Source organism: Corvus kubaryi, unplaced genomic scaffold (assembly GCF_017639235.1).
Source record: "Corvus kubaryi isolate FWS band 111438036 unplaced genomic scaffold, C.kubaryi_AGA036_p1.0 66, whole genome shotgun sequence".
NCBI classification, from domain to species: Eukaryota; Metazoa; Chordata; class Aves; order Passeriformes; family Corvidae; genus Corvus; species Corvus kubaryi.
The window spans coordinates 15572125-15588517 of NW_024582054.1; the positions used below are offsets into that span (position 1 = coordinate 15572125).

General features: G+C 39.2%; 1 protein-coding gene across 8 annotated transcripts in view; it reads left to right on the top strand.

Annotated features, from left to right (window-relative positions):
* The window catches only part of NRXN3 (neurexin 3), a 550019-nt gene that overhangs the window by 3980 nt on the left and 529646 nt on the right, over nucleotides 1-16393 (top strand). For all 8 annotated transcript variants that reach the window (XM_042047917.1, XM_042047922.1, XM_042047925.1 and 5 more), the window contains exons 2-4: nucleotides 2283-2664; nucleotides 4038-4228; nucleotides 4752-4925. In XM_042047917.1, the coding sequence (XP_041903851.1) occupies nucleotides 2288-2664; nucleotides 4038-4228; nucleotides 4752-4925 (742 nt within the window). In that variant the 5' untranslated portion in view covers nucleotides 2283-2287. The remainder of the gene's footprint in view (nucleotides 1-2282; nucleotides 2665-4037; nucleotides 4229-4751; nucleotides 4926-16393) is intronic.

A 16393-nucleotide genomic window follows, 5' to 3' on the forward strand; every position in this document is an offset into this window, starting at 1 on the left:
TTTTTTTTTTTTTTTTTTTTTTTTTTTTTTTTTTTTTTTTGTCTTTTAATTCCTGGAAACTCTTAAGGTGAGAAATGGTAGGAGGTTTCAGGAGATAGCACAGAATATGAGAAAGCTCAAAAGTCCCAGTTGATCTAACCTCAGGGAATTGGAGGAGGTTGTCCTGGATTCAGCTGTGGTGACTGGTATGATTCTCAGGTATAATCGCACTGACTGACAAATACCTCTTGCAGTGACAGGTCAAGAGTTGTGTATATATGCTTGCTGACCTGTTGATGCATTAAAGTAAGATACTGTTGCTAAATTTTGTCTATCTATAGCACACTAGAAATATTTACTCAGGTCTTTATACAGTTGTCAAGTTTCACAAAACTAGTGTGAATTTAAATATCTTTGTTCCTTCTGGTTTTTAAACCTGGTGAATTTAACCAGCATGTTAAAATGTTAGGAGAGGGACCAACATGTAGTGTGGCTGTCTGCTTTGAAAAACCCAAGAACCTTCTAAAAGAGAGGACTTCACCTGTGCAGTGATTATGGTCATGGACAAAACACACTTGACTTGGAGAAAATTAATTTGCTGCCAATTAAAAACAGAGTTGAATGGTGAGAAACAAAGACAAAAAGTAAAACAGTGTCTGCCACCCTCTTTATTGGGTTTGCTCCTTCCTGCCTCTCCCCCCTGCCCCCACTAGGCAGAGGAGGGGGCTGGAGAATAGTGGCTGCAGTCAGCCTGTGACAGCTCCTCTCTGACACTCCTTCCTCCTCACCCTTCTGTCTGCTCCAGTGTGGGTCCTACCCATGCAATGCAGTCCTTCATGAAGTGCTCCAGCATGGCTGGTCGCCATAGGCTTTTGGGAAAACCTGCTCCAGTGTAGGCTTTCCAGGGGCTGCAGTTCTCTCAGGAAATATCTACCTGCTCTAGCACAGGAGTCTTCCATGAGCTGCCGTGTAGTTGTCTGCACCACTATGGTGTTCTCTGTGGATGCTGGAGAATTTCCACTCTGGCACCTGGAATGCCCCCTCCCTCTTTTTAGTTCTTGGGTTTGAGTTGTTTTTTTTTCCCCTTTGTTTCTTACTTGTTGGTAGCATTACATCCTTTCTCACATTTTCCCTCAAGGCACCACCATTGTGGCCAAGGGGCTCAGCTGTGCCCTGTGGTGGGTGGGTTGGAGCCATTTGGAATAGGCTGTGTCAGGCATGGGATAGCCCTGGCCTCTCTTCACTAAGGCTGCCTTGCAGCCACCCCACAGCCAACACCACACTGTGTAAACCCAATGCAGAACTGCAGAAAATGTCATGAGAGAAAAAATAATGGCCTTGTAATGTAGCAGAATTTGAATAGTGGTTGTACAGTGAATGATAGGAAAACAATTAAATTCTTAGTATTTAATTTATTCCTGTTGTTTACTAAATGGACCAAGGCCTGTTTAGAAAAGATACTTGGCATGTGTGACCAAATAGTCAAAACTACCTTAATGAAGAACTATGGAGGGCTAAAATAAGATTGGCTGAAAGGGTTTTCATTCTGACATTGCCCAACTTGTCTTTATAGCATACTGTTTTATTTCGTCTATCTGTATGTGTCTGCACTGGTGCCTAGCACACTTAATGAAACATTTAAATGTAGAAGTAGTCTGAAAGTAGTATTTGGTATACTGAATAGCTTGGATATTTTGAGAGGTTGAAATCTGTCATGATGTGGTAAATAGGCCAAGGGGTAGGTTGATGATTTAAATATATGGAGGGCTTTTTATCTGTTGCATTTTTGTGTGTTTCCCTCCTGCCGTGCTCTTAAAAGAAGAGGAATAACATCAGGCACCAGGAGGGAACAATGGAATACATATCAGCAATTTTATGACTGTTCTCACTTCTCTCACTGCTCTATTTATATTAATCAATGTTTATCAAGTGTTTTCAGGAAGTGCACTGGGAAAAGTTGTCTCGGAAGTGTTCATGTTGTTTGGCAGATGGTCTGCTGGATCAAGTAGATCACTGTAGGCTTTAAGGGAGACACTTGGTCTGTGAAGCACAGGGAAAAGTATAGAGCTTGCTGCCCATGGCCCCTTAGGGGCCTGTCTTTTCTGCCAGGTTTTGGCAACTGCTAGACTCATGCATCTCTAGCAAGCCTCTTCACCAAGATTCCATACATTCTTTCTTGTGGAAGCTACTGGGCACTGATCAGATAGGATTTAGTTTGGCTGTTAGTCTGGAAACTGGAGCATGAAGGGCTCCATATAACCTGTTGCTGATCCCCAATATTCCTCCTTGTTCATGTCCTTCAGGCACAATGGTTGGTGATCACACCCGCTTGGAGTTCCACAACATCGAGACAGGGATCATGACAGAGAAACGGTACATCTCTGTCATCCCCTCCAGCTTCATCGGCCATCTCCAGAGCCTCATGTTCAACGGGATGCTCTACATTGACCTGTGCAAGAACGGGGACATTGACTATTGTGAGCTGAAGGCACGCTTCGGTCTCCGCAACATTATAGCTGACCCTGTGACATTCAAGACTAAGAGCAGCTACTTGAGCTTGGCCACCTTGCAGGCTTACACATCCATGCACCTCTTCTTTCAGTTCAAGACCACCTCAGCTGATGGTTTCATCCTCTTTAACAGTGGTGATGGCAATGACTTTATCGCAGTTGAACTAGTCAAGGGGTAAGTGGCTTTCTGTTATTTTCTACCAGCTTATTTATAAATAAACTTATGGGTGAGCTTAAAATGCTTGCATGAAGGGAAATTCACCTGATACTCATGTTTTCTCTATTGGCTGAGCTGTAAGGCAAAGCATTTAAACATAAACACTGAAGCTTAAGATTCCTGATTTTATCACTGACTTCCTCTTGAGGCTGGGGGAAGGACATTTTTACAGTTAGTATTTTAAGTCATTTGGACATAGTTAAACTAATGCTTTGTTCTGTCAACCTCACAGATTAGCACAGAGGAGGAGGAAATGTGCTGAGGGCTCTGTATCTCTCTTCTTCCCCACTTCCCTCCCCTCCCTTTTTTTTTTTTTCCATTGTAATACTTGTTTTTCTGCTATCTCCAGTGAAGGAAAAAGAAAAAGCATATGGGCTGCTGAATTTGTACTTCTGCTGGTAATGCTTGACAAAAAGTGAACTCAGCTTGCTTTTGAGATGCTATATTCTTTTCAAAAGACCAATGGCTTATTAAAAAAAAATCCTTTGTTAACTGAACAAATTCTGATCCCTTATGATTTAGTCATGGTAGACATGTTTTCCACAGTTTACTAGTCCTGTTTATTTCAGTTCAATCTGTTTTCATTTTTAGCTTTGCACATACTTCTGTAAGTGGGACATTGAGTAATAAAAAAAACAACAGCCATGAGCTCCTGGTTCTCTATTGAGAGTTGAATTTTGTTGTCCTTTTTTTTTTTCTTTTCTAAGTAGAATACTTCTCTTCTACCCTCAGGTGGATTTCTGTGTTTGAAATATATAAATAATTCAGTGTAACACTCCCATGACTTCAGTGTTCGTTAGGGTCTTTATTTTTTGCCAAAAGCATTGCTAATTGTTTTTCAGCTGTTTGAATAAGTCTAGGATCTCATGTGAATTTTAATATAATATTTCAAGTGAGCTTCCCAATTAACTTCTTATGGGGGTTATTCAAAACTCAGAATGAACCTGGGGAATATATGCCCCAAATAAGCATGTCTAGTGTTGCTCTCCAGTACATTTATCAATATTACCAATTTAAAAAATTCATTATATGCACAGACAGTGTTTTTGTGGATCTGAGAGAATTTTGTGGAAAAGAGGAATGTTCTATGGTTAGAATCTGATTACTTGAAATGTTGTCGCCTCAAAACCCTAATCCTTACACTTTGGTGGAAAGGAAACAATTATATTCTTTCAAAGCAGTGGCTAATATTTTGGCTTATTAGAACTTTCTAACCCAGAGATATTTCCCTTCATGACTTTTTAAAGTTAATTTGTCAGCTCTGGCTAAAATAAGGGCCAGTAATGCTGGAGTTCTTCCAGAATTTTAACTAGTTCTTGCTATGTTTACAGGTATATACACTATGTGTTCGACCTCGGGAATGGACCTAATGTTATCAAAGGCAACAGTGATCGTCCTCTTAATGACAACCAATGGCACAATGTCGTCATTACCAGAGATAACAGTAACACACACAGCCTAAAGGTGGACACTAAGGTGGTCACTCAGGTTATCAACGGTGCCAAAAATCTGGATCTTAAAGGTAAACTCTACAAGGCTGACGGATTCCCACTTCATTCTTGCAGGGCTCAACTAGTGAACATGAGAAAGCTTACAGTAACCATGCGTTACAGAACAGTAAATCTGGACTTTGCACATTTTGGCTTTTGAGTTCATTTATCTCTTTTTTGTTTGACAACTTCTTGTAGCAGAATAGTTTGTCATACTTTGCTTTTTTCAGAAATTGTCATTTTGCATTTTTTCCTAGTTAGGTAGCAATTACAACTGGGGTTATTCAGGGGGTTTTGTGAGGGTTTTTTTGTTGTTGTTGTTTTGGGGGTTTTTGTGTGTTTTGTTTTTATTTTGGTTAGTTGTTTTGTTTTGGGGCTTGCTTTGGTTGTTTGTAGTAAAGGAAGCAGAAATTACTTCTTGCACAAGATGTTGCTCTGTTTTTAACTTTCTCTGAACGTGTTCGCTTTGCTTTATTCATGTTTGGTGGCAAGAAAAGCGACTCTAGAAGGTGTGTAACTTTCTTCTTCCTTTATGTTTACCCCTCTCTCCTCTAGGTGATCTCTACATTGCTGGCCTAGCTCAAGGCATGTATAGCAACCTCCCGAAGCTGGTGGCCTCACGTGATGGATTTCAGGGCTGTCTGGCATCTGTGGACTTGAATGGGCGTCTGCCTGACCTTATCAACGATGCTCTGCACCGCAGTGGGCAGATTGAACGTGGATGTGAAGGTATAATTGATTTCAGAGAGCTTCCCCTCTCCAGCACTCACTTCATACTTCATTGTTGCACTCTGTGCATCTACTTGTTTACCTTGCCATTCATTTCACACCTTTGCTTCCATTGCAATATCCTTCACTACACTTATGTCTACCAAATGCAGCTTAAGGATTGCTGGTTTCTGTGAGCGGCTTAGCAGCTCTTTTCTTATATGCTCCATCCCCTATGAGGTGGTACCTCCAGTAGTGGGAAAGGATAGTACTAGGGGATGGACTACCACTTACTAGTAGTTTTCTCAGAGTGGTTTATTAGCTTTACATTAGTCTTAAAATACTTTGGAAAATGTTCTGAGCATTCAGTTCATTTGTGCTTCAGAACACCCCTTGGCATCCACAGAAGTAAGCATTTTGAAGAACAAATAGGTACAGGGGAAATAAAAGGTAGAAGGAGCTGAAGGGTAAAGATTGGATGAAAAGAGGAGTTAATTTTTGGTGAGGTGGACCTCCAGTGAAAGCACTGGAGGCATTGCCTCTTCTGCCTGGAAAACATTTCTCTTTAGTAGTTTCCCTTTTCCAGCCAGTGTAGAATCATGTGGGATGAGTTACTTTTTGAAGCATGTAAATAGTAGTGATTTCTTGAAGCTTCTTTAAATAATTTGCTGTTCCTGTAAGCTCCCATTAGTTAAAAGAATATTGACATCAGCATCACTGACTCAGTAAAATGCATATGGCTTCAATTCCCAACTCACTTGGGATACTTGCCATCCAAAACTCCAAGGTTTTGCTGTCTGGGTTAAATGACCAATCACCATTATGTCTAGAATCATTCAGTACCAATCTGCTGTGTTGGCCACCAGTCACTAGCTTTTTCTGTAAAGTTTATGTGTATGTTTGCTAAGACAAGAAGTATTTCCCAAACTGATCCTTCAAAAATTTCATAAAGTGAAATGACTCCTTGACCATCTTTCCCTACTGTGTCAAGATTACAGGTTACACCATGATGAAGCCTTGCCTCTTGTCAAGACTGTTCCTTTTTAGGACTGAAAGTATCATCTTAGAGATAACTTTGACCAGCTTTAACCAAATTGACCATACAATTAGATCTGATCCCTTTCTTGTGTCTCAGTGTTCTGGGTGGCTGGGAGCTCTTGTGCCCCACCCCTCCTTTCATGCTCCCACAATAATACTCTGGTTTGTGAGAATTTTGTGTCCTCTCACAGGAGCTCATTCCATGTCAACTCCCATCTCACAGCATTGGTGGGTATCACATAATTGTAGGCTGCTTTTTTCTGTCTTTCTCTCTTTTTCTTAATACTGTCTATTAACCACTTTGTTCCTTGTGGAAATGAGCAGTGTAGCAGAACTTGTGTCTTTGCCCATTTGTGGGCATGCCAAAAGAAGTACACATTTTCTGTATCGTTGTTTATAAGGTTAAAGGAAAAAAATGCATTTGAGGTTTATGAAAAAGTCTATTCTGTTTATCTTTGATGCACTGAAAGCTCTTCTTTAATATTAGTGATTTTTTGATAACTCTTTTGTTTAAAATTATCGCAACCCATCGGCTGTTTAGCTGGCATGTGATCTCTAGTAGTCCTCCTCCTTCAGAGGACTTCCCAATTGCACTATTCTGTTGTTCTGTGTGTGACTCAGGAATGGAGTCATGATGCTTTCTCAGAAGACTCTGTCCCATTGTTAGAGCTGTGGTGTTTCCTTCTCCTGTACCTGGTGTAGGTCTTTGATTTAGTGTTGTATTGCTGAGGTTGTGTAACATCAGTACCACTCCCAAAACACATAATATGGCACTTGGCTTGTCTGTGTGCTAATGTGGTACCAGCACAGCTGCTGCCTGAATGTGGAGATTGGTTCACTTTCCAGAACGCAAATTCCTCTTCTCTTCTAAAGTCCTTCAAATAGGACTCAAAATTGGAAAGAGACCTAAAAAAAATGGGTGATAAGGTCAGTGATGGTCCTCATTCTCTCTTTGGAAGAACTTGATCTTGGAAAGCTGTGTCTGTACTACCTTCCCAAATGGTTCCTGTTCAGTACCAAGGAAACTGCTGAAGAGGAATATGTTCTTTTTGCCAACATATTTAATATTAGTAAAAAACCTAAGAATTTGGTCACCGTAAAGCTGTTACATTTGTTGTTGAATTTTTTTTCTTATTTTTTGAATCACAGCAATCTTCAAGGCTTCATCTCAGATCTTTCTTGCTGCCTGCTGGTGCCTATTCTTACAGTTGCCAGTGAAAGTCACACCTATCTCACATCCTCTAAGGAAAGAAAAACTCTAAGCATGTTCAGTCCTTATTTACGTCTCCTTAGTTTGTTTTCATCTGAAATGATCTTGGGTGCAGTCTTAATGCTTTTAAGGGCAGAAGTCCCAAATAGTCCTTGCTGCCTCATGATGTTTAAATATGTATTTAATAAACAATTGTAGGCTTTTTGTCTGAACAGTTTTCTGTGTATTGATTTGCTGGACATCTCCATATTTCATCATGAAGGGCAGAGGGACCACATCCATGATGAGAACATGCATGCCTAAAGAAATGTTAATCCATTCCCACACATGAATCTTGTCTTTCAAAGATCATGTGAGAGTTTTCTGCTAATGCTTGTCTTTCATTGTGGCTTTGTTTTCAGAGGCCGAGATTACAATGTGGCAGTTGTTTTCTCAGAAACTGCCAGTTTGATCTCAGGACAGAATCAAAGAATGTGTAGAGGAAGAAAGCCTTGAGAACAGTAGAATATGAGGTGTAGGTCAACAGACAGCACTCTCCTGGCTAAGAGGCACCAGTACCACTACAAAGGGGTGATATTATTGCATCCTGTTCATGTTTGTTATTTCTGTTCATGTATTTCAGTACCCTGTTTCATACCACCAATTAAGATTCACAAGTTTTAACAGGAAAATAATATTCCTTATTGTCTTGGTTCTGCTGCCACCTCCTTTTATTCAATTTGAGGAAGCCACTGAATTGTCTTGACCAGATTGTTCCTCTCATGTGCGTAACCATGATTCAGCCTCCCTGTGTACCAAAGCACACACCTACCACAGTATAGAATTATCTGTGTTCCGTGATGAGTAAGGCCTCTACTTGAGCAGGGAGCACTTTCAAGAAGTTGTATTTATAGGACATCTTTTTCTTTGGAATCTGAAGAATTCCGAGACATTCTTAGTCATATATACGAGTCACTCTTAAAATGCAGGCATCCTTGAGACTGAAATTGGCTGGTCTTTAACAGTGTATAGTAGTGCTAAAAAATAAGACTTAAGGCAAGAATTACTTTATCTCTGATGTCCTATCTGTTCTATCATTATTACTTCCTTAAATTATAGGGGTTTGTTTAGGCTAGCAAAACTAAATAACCTCCTCATCCTCTTTGTTAGGTGACATATCAGGTCACTTTTGTATCATGCAGCTTCCATGTGTGCTGTACAAACTTACTGCTTTGGCTTTTGAAGTCTACCATTCAATCACCAGTGTGTTTGACAAGATGATAGCTACCACACTGACATGTTTTGTGTTTCAGTGTGTCCTGCAGTACCATTGCTTTTGGCTGAGGATTTTGAGGGGGATTATCTGAAAGAAGAAAACCCAAAAACGTCTGAAATGTCAAATGAGTTTATGGAGTTAAAGCTTCATATCACACGCGTTTTTTTCTTTTATTTTCTTTTTTTTTTCTTTTTTTTTGTTGTTGTTGTTGTTGTTGTTGCATGTGGTGGTTTGGTTTATTTTCATTGCTCTTTTGCAATTGCTGCATTCGTGATTTTTCAGGAACAACAGGCAGTTCTTCACAGATCTTGAAGGTCTGATCAGATCTGTAGTGGCAGCTTCTGTTTCCCTGGAAGGGATTTGGCAAAGCTAGAAACCACCTTGCTGCCTGGTATGTTCAGGTGTGCTATATACAACTCTGAGGAGAATAAATCTTGGGGAGAATGGCATGATACCAATATACTTGTTCATTTTTACAGTTACTTGAGCTCTTGTGCTCACTGCAGCTTTCATCGCTATCTATGACACAACAAGAGGGCCCTTCCTTTTACCACCACCCCAAGAAAGGCATTGGTGAGAGGGCCTGAGAGAAAAGCTGCCAAAGGGAGGGAAGTGGTTAAGACTTAAATGGTCCTTGTGTCAGTGTTGCATCAGGGTATTAAACACAGTGAAGAGACAAAATGAATTCTCAGAAAGGACTTCAGATGGGAGGGCCTCTTCTAGCAGAAGCTTGAAGGCAAGTCTGCCACCTGCTTTGGGCCTTGCTTTTCCCACCCACAAAATTCATCTGCCAGATATTCATGTATTTGTGATAAAAGTATGAAATTCATCTATGTCTTGCAAACCACTTTGAAATAGTGGGTGGAGGCTCCTAGGCAAAGCATTAGAAACTGAAGAAAAGAAGTCTTCTATCAGGACATAGTTTTCTCCAGTCTCCATCTCAACAGCCTATGACGGGTGGTTGGAAAATTTTTGCTCGTGAGTTTGAGTAATACAGACTATTCCTACATCAAACATACACAGTTTGAGAGAAAAGATGTCTGCACTATGGTGTATGTGAAGAGTTGGTAGATAGAAGAAGTTGTACCAGGTGACCTCCTTTCCCTTCTTTAAAGTAAACAATTGAAACTTCAGCTCAGCTTTTTCTTACTTCCAGACTTTTAAAATGAATTATTCTTGCTTAACTCTTCATTCCTGGTCTTACTAATAGATGAATGGATCAGTTTATTCCATCCACAAAAATCTCGACGGAGTGATTTACTGCTTTTTTCTCAACAGTCCTCGAAAAATTTAAGCAGATGTCCTACCTTTTGTGTAGTTTAAAGAGGATGCCCTCAGTATTAATGAGTAATTTCTGCCTTTGAGGCATTTTTTCACCTCTTTATTAATTTGCCATATGCTCTTCTGTGTTTTCCTTTCTTTTGTTTGGACATCCCTATGTTGCTTACCGTGGGCTTTAGAGCTATCTGAAATTCATCTGCACATTCTAAATATTTTCACCCCATCCTTCCCCCAGCCAAATAAAGCTAACAGCAGTGGCTAAAGAACATTTTATTTCTTCTGGAAGGTAGTTTAACATGTGTTTTAGAGATGTTGCTTCTACCTCACCTGTTCCACTAACAGCTTCTCACAAAGGAGACTGATTATTAAACTGGCTGACACTATTCCAGATGTTTTGGGACTTTTTTTTGTCATAATTTAATCTTCTTTCCAGATCCCGCAGTAGAATCATAATCTTTTGCTACTTTCCATGAAATAGTATCGTTAACCTTTGGAATTTGCTGGTGCATGAAAAGCATGAATGACACATACAGGCTGGATAATAAGAAACAGATTTTGCATACTAAGCAGTATGTGGAAAACAGCAAATCTAATCTTATGCTTAAAGTCTCACAGCAGGATAATGTCAAAAAGGATTTCACCCTTCATCTGCTCAGTAAAGAAACTTCAAATCTGGTCATACTTCACTTTCTCTCTGGAATCAAAGGTTGTCCATTGAAGAGTGGAGCATTAATTTGCTCCATGATGGTTTGACATCTCTCCTTTTCCTTGCTTTTGTATTCTGTTCTCATAGTGCTACTGGAAATATGAGCTTTTCTCTCAGCTACAAAGAAAATGAGGTGCAGGGAAGTAGGAAAAGTACTTGTTTGTTATAGAGAAATTACATGATTAGAGTAAGTGTTGAAAATGATGCATGGAGAAATGCATCCTTCTCCTCTTTCTATTCCTTCCCCTTTCTTTTGAATTTTGTTTAAGGAAAAAGGGATTTTATAGCTCTGTGTAGTAAAGCAGTTTCAAAAGAGGAAGAAAAATCTGACTATCTTGAACGGGAGGATAATTGCCATCTTGAGTCATTCATAGGCTGTGAAACAGTAGCAAAGATTCAAAATGTTAAAATTTTTAGGAAACACAGGAAATGGCATCTGTACATGTCAGTTATAATTTATTGGGTTGTAAATGTAAAAGAAGACAATGGGGAAAGGAGAACTACCAATCTTTCTTCAGTATTAGCTGTGATATTAGAACTTTTAAGAACAGAAGGTTAAGAAGGTAAGTATGCCCTTCTTAAATAACCATCTTTTGAGCCATGAGGTTGATGATTTGGTGTTTTCTTGTTCCTGTTGTGCTGTGTAATAGAAATATTTAACCTTCAGTGACAGGGGATTCAGGAGGTGCTGCCTGTGCTCCCATCTTTGTCCTCTACATTTTCCATTCTGAAAGAGAAAACTTAGAATCAAGGTATAACACACCAAAAATCCATGTGGCTTCCTTGTAAACTGGACTCCATTAAAAAGAAACAAACAAAACAAACAAGCAAACAAAAAAAAGAGGCCCAAACAAAATTTAAAAAAATAAATCCTGTGCCTACGTGGAAGAGAATCAGTGGTATTGTTTTGCTTTTAATGCTCTTCAATTTTCAGAAAGTGTATTTGGATCTTTAGACAGTCAGATTTAATAGATCTGTGATTTTTTTTTTGTTTGTTTTTGCCATGTGGACTATGATTTGACCACAGATAACAAGACCATTCTGACCTAGGTGAAAGAATGAGCTGGTACTCTACATTTTTTCGATTGCTCTGATGACTGATTAAGACCACATGGGTCTAAAGCCTGAGCTGTCTGCTTGCCTGTTGATGTGAGTTTTTTTTAAGGATGTGTTGAAATCCATGAGCAGGTGACAGCTTGTGAGGGGGCAAGGTGCTACTGTCACTTATATCCAGTGTAAAGTTCAGTTCTTTGGATAAACAGAAATTTTTTTCTTATAGAATTATCAGTCCTCTGTGGTTTTCTGGCAATAAATCCACTTTGGACAAAAAGCCAAACAAACTAAATATATGCTTGACTGAGGTACTGAAAGTCAAATAGATTTTTTTACTTAAATGGATTCTATGTATTTCTCAAATAAGACAAAATCTCTCTAAAATTATTGGTAAATGCTGAGAGATGGGTTTAAGAATGTGATGTTTTTTCTTCTCTTTGTATTATCTGTGAATTTTGTGATTTTGTGTATGCATGAATGAAATGCATTTCTTCTCTTTTTATGTGGTTTTGTTATCTGTTGGTTGCGTTAATGTAGTCATTGTCCCTCTGCGCCCTTGTTGCTTAAATTGTCATTTCTGCATGTTTTGATTATGCATGTTGGCTGTGATAATTATACCAGCTTTTATTTATTCAAAGTGATGTTACCCTGGTTCATCTGCCTTTATACTAACCTGTTGTTTTTTGGTTTTACTTTTTGTTTGGTGGGGTTTTTTTTGTTGTTTTGGTTTTTGTTTCATTTTGGTTTGGTTTGTTTTTTTGTTTTTGTTTAGCTAACAAAGTTGAGTTGACCAAAGCTGACCTGCAAGGTAGAGAAGATTGTTCTTCACCATTACTGGTTTCAATGAAAGATGCTTTTATGTAACATTTGGTGCCTTTCACTGGATGCAGTCACACCTCTAAGACAGGAACAGAATGACAATCTCCAGTATCTCTGGAGGGGGATAGATGGATTGAAGAAAAACATGGCAAACAATGGAGCTGCTTCTGTTGACCTGGGGGGTTTGACTGTATCAATCTCTGAATAGCCATAAAAGCACCAGTTGATTTCCTGGAAAGCCTAATGATCAGGCAAATAGCTGCTGTGCATCAAAACATAGAAGGCCCTCAGAGCTTTACAAAGCAGAAAGCTGATTTAGTTTCTTTAGTACTGATGTTAAGAAATGAGATCAGGAGGTAAAAACTGGTTGGTTTTTATTAACTTAGACTTCAAAAAAAACTCTGTAGAAATAACTTTCTGGAATTTCAATTTTAAAATAAAACAAAACCCCCCCAAATCTCTAAACTACAAACCCCCGTAATATTTAGAATGGCACTTTACAAGCCATAGCCTGGGCAGGAAGGGTTCCTGTTTGTAGGAGGGTCAGCACAGTAGCAGAACCAGAGAGCAGCACATAGGAGCAGCTGTTAACACTAAGGGCAATGAGGAGGCCCCTTGTCCCCTGTCTTAGCAGTCAGAGTTGCCAACATTATGCTTATTCTGTGCCACAAAGCTCCTTCCCCAGCAGCTCTTGCCACACCAGTGATGTCAGAGGCTTCCCCCAAAGAGACCTTCTGGCAAGTCGATGTCTGCAGGCCCCTGGTGGTACAGAGTGCCTGGTGCCTGCCCAAGAAACTGGGGCTGAATCATCTCCTCTGCAGAAGGTGTGTCCTTATCGAGGAGCTGTGTCACCACGTCAAGGAATTATTCGAGAAAGTCAGTAGGTTGAGTAGCATTTGTGAGAATAAGAAGGAAATTGGGTATTCTCAGAGACCCTACAGACTATTTGCCTGGGACATAAGTAAGGAAACATGCCTATTAGAAGTTAATAGATCTTTGATACTAGTATAACCAGAGAGATGTTTTCCATGGCATTGAAAGGATATCCTTTTAAATATGATAATGGAAGTATACTTCCCAATTCATCTGTAAAGATTGCAATACAGAGTACAAATTAATTTATTCCTGAATGCCATGAAAGTTAAAAAATTGTTCCTCCTTTTTAATGGAAAGGGAAATAATGGTCTCAGGTATAAGGGGAAGTCAGAGGCATTGAACAATGTGTCTCTCTTTAGCAGTCCTGAAGCCACAGATGGCATCTGTTATGGGATCATCTTCGTCACCTTGAAATTTTATGTTTAAACCACTTTATGTCTAAGGTTCTGTTGTGAGACAAAACATAAAATGTTCCTGTTTCACCCTCTGAGAAGGAGACTTCCTGACATTTAACATAACCCTGGAATTACCGTTGTGTAGCTTTAATCACGTGCTTTCATCATGTGCTCCTTTTCTATTCACTGTGTTTACTGTGAAGACCTGGTGATATTGCTGACCTCATCTAATGTAATACATGCCATTTTTAAATTAAAATATTCTTGTTCTGTATCTTCCAGATATAGGCAGGTATCCATTACCTTTCCTTCAGGATATCATCTGTGTTTTTAGGTAGAGTTTTGTGTTCTATGGCTCAGTAGAAAAGGATAAAAATAAATTTGGAGGAATAAGGATGTTTTAATGGCTAAACAGTTTATCACTGTAGCAGTTGTTGACAGAAGCATATTAAGAGGTTCCCTCTCACCCAACAGACAATGATACTGACAGTCTGAGATAATTTTAGCAGTTGGATCCACACAAGACATTGAATCTGAGAGATTCGACAGGTTTGAGGTAGACAGATGTTAATGTGATCTATTTTGCTTTATGCATGCGGAGCATCTGACTGCAACTGCATTTTGTTGGCATCTCTGACCTGTTCCCAACTGTAAAAAGCTGAAGTACTCTGTCTTGCCGAGGTGAGGGATATAGAGAGGTGCTGCCCCTAGGAGATTTCTGAAGTTTATGTAAATGAAAGTGGTAAAAGATGAGATTTGAAAAAATAGGAAATAAACGTGGGCCCAATGTGATGATAAAAAGTGTCCTGGAAGTACACTGGAGTATAAATAACTTTAGGGCTAAGATGTTGTGTGCCATCCACTCAAATTGTGGCAATGATTTTGGGACTTATATTAGACATCAGCAAGTATTGTGTCTCTCTTGCCACAGCCACTGTTCTCTGTAGTCAATTATGTGTCCATCAGAATTCAGAATGCATGCTCAGGAATTCCTGAGCTTGATTTTTGGTGTTTATTGAAGTGGATGCATCATGAACAGGAAATTCTGTAACAAAGAGATTTGTTGTTTTGATTTTTCCAGAGTCCTCAGAACCACAGGTGTGTTACAGCTGTGAAGATTATTTCATCTCAAGCTCAATTTTTTACAGAGGTCTTAACCCTGTAGGAATATTTGCCCTTCAGATAGAGAAATCTGATTACAGTGAAACCTAAGGGGAAGCATTTGTCTTGAGTGCATAAAGTGGATTATTGGCTTTTCAGGAAACCAACCTTTGCTAAATAGGTTTGGCTATTTCAGGATAGGCCATGATGCCTAGAGCTCAACTTGATGATCCTTGTGGGTCCCTTCCTACTCAGACTAGTCTGTGATTCTCTGATTCTTTTATATTGGTGTGATTTGCAGTGGAGGAGGATGTTTTTCCAACTGACTCTGTTTTTCTTGTTCACATACAGCCCTTTCAATTTTCCTTTATGCTTTTAGTTTTTGTGTCTGAATGTCCAAATGCTGTTTACTTCCTCTGCTTCATTTGCATCTCCCTGTCCCTTGTTGCATTTTGTGTGCAGGCATACTCCCTTTTATGCAGTTGATTTTTTGTTCTATGGTTTGGGTTTTTACTGTTTTGGGTTTTTTTTTTTCCTTCCCTCACCAGATGTGTATAAGCATGTTTCTCAAGACCTTTTAGGTTACTTAGAAGTGGAGAGTGGAAGGGTGGCAAGAGGGAGGAAGATAGGTATATGCCAGCTTTCTTTGATGGGAAAGAAATCCCACCACTTTGCAGATCCATTTCTATGGATTGCCTTTGCTGCTTGATTCCCTTCTTCTGTAACCTTCAGATAGATGTGCTTTCTGTGGGAGAAAGCACATTTGTGCATATTTGTTATTTTAACTAGTCCCAGTTCCTGAAGTTTTCAGACCAGCCACTTATTTGGAACAAAAGGACTCAGCACCATGACTTATATTAGGTGAATGAAGTGTTCCATCTCTGTTGAGGCACTGAAAAAAATGGCTGCATTTTTCAGAGGATGGAAGAATGCTGGCTTTTGAGTTATTTCCGACAATGAGTAACTTTAAATATGGAACCTGACAGATGCCTAACCTTATTTAGGTGATGAAAGGGATGATGAGTTCTTAACAAAGTATGAAACTGAGAGCTTGAAGAGCTGGCCTTGCAATCCTTGAAAATCTGTTTGGTGTTTTGTTCTTGTTTGCTATATTAGTCTGTGATATTCCTGCTTTCTGCTATCTGAGACTCAAGATACAGGATCTAACTTTCTGAATTATGACTGAACCTTGACTATAATTTAGTTTCTTACATTCGTGCAAAGTAAATGCTGACATACCACCAATATGTATTGGCAGTTACAGTATATGTGGTATGGTCCATCCCATAAAGTGATAGTTCCATGAGATTCAGACTTAATTTTTCTCACTTTTTACTCAGAAGAAATATTTTTTCCCAAATTATTCTAAAATTGGAAAACTTATTTGGATTAACTTTGTTTCCTACTTAACCTGCAGGAAGAGTGAGTCCTGGAACAGGTTTATTTTCTGCATGGTGCATATGGTTTCCAAGACCTGATGCTTCTCTGAGCTGAACTGCTACTGCACACTGAATTAAAAAAGGCTGACTACCTCTGGTTATGAAAGAGGAATGCTGACAGAAGTAGAGTGTAGTTTTATCAAAGGTGTAAATTGAGTGTAACGTCCGACTTGTAGTGGTAGAGATATTTCAGTGCTGCATGACATTTGTAATTTAGGAACTACAGGACTAAAGAAGCACCTTATTCTGCAGAGGCTGTAAAGATGTCTTGTGTATATTACTTTCCTATTGCTTCCTAACATTTGAAGATACAAGG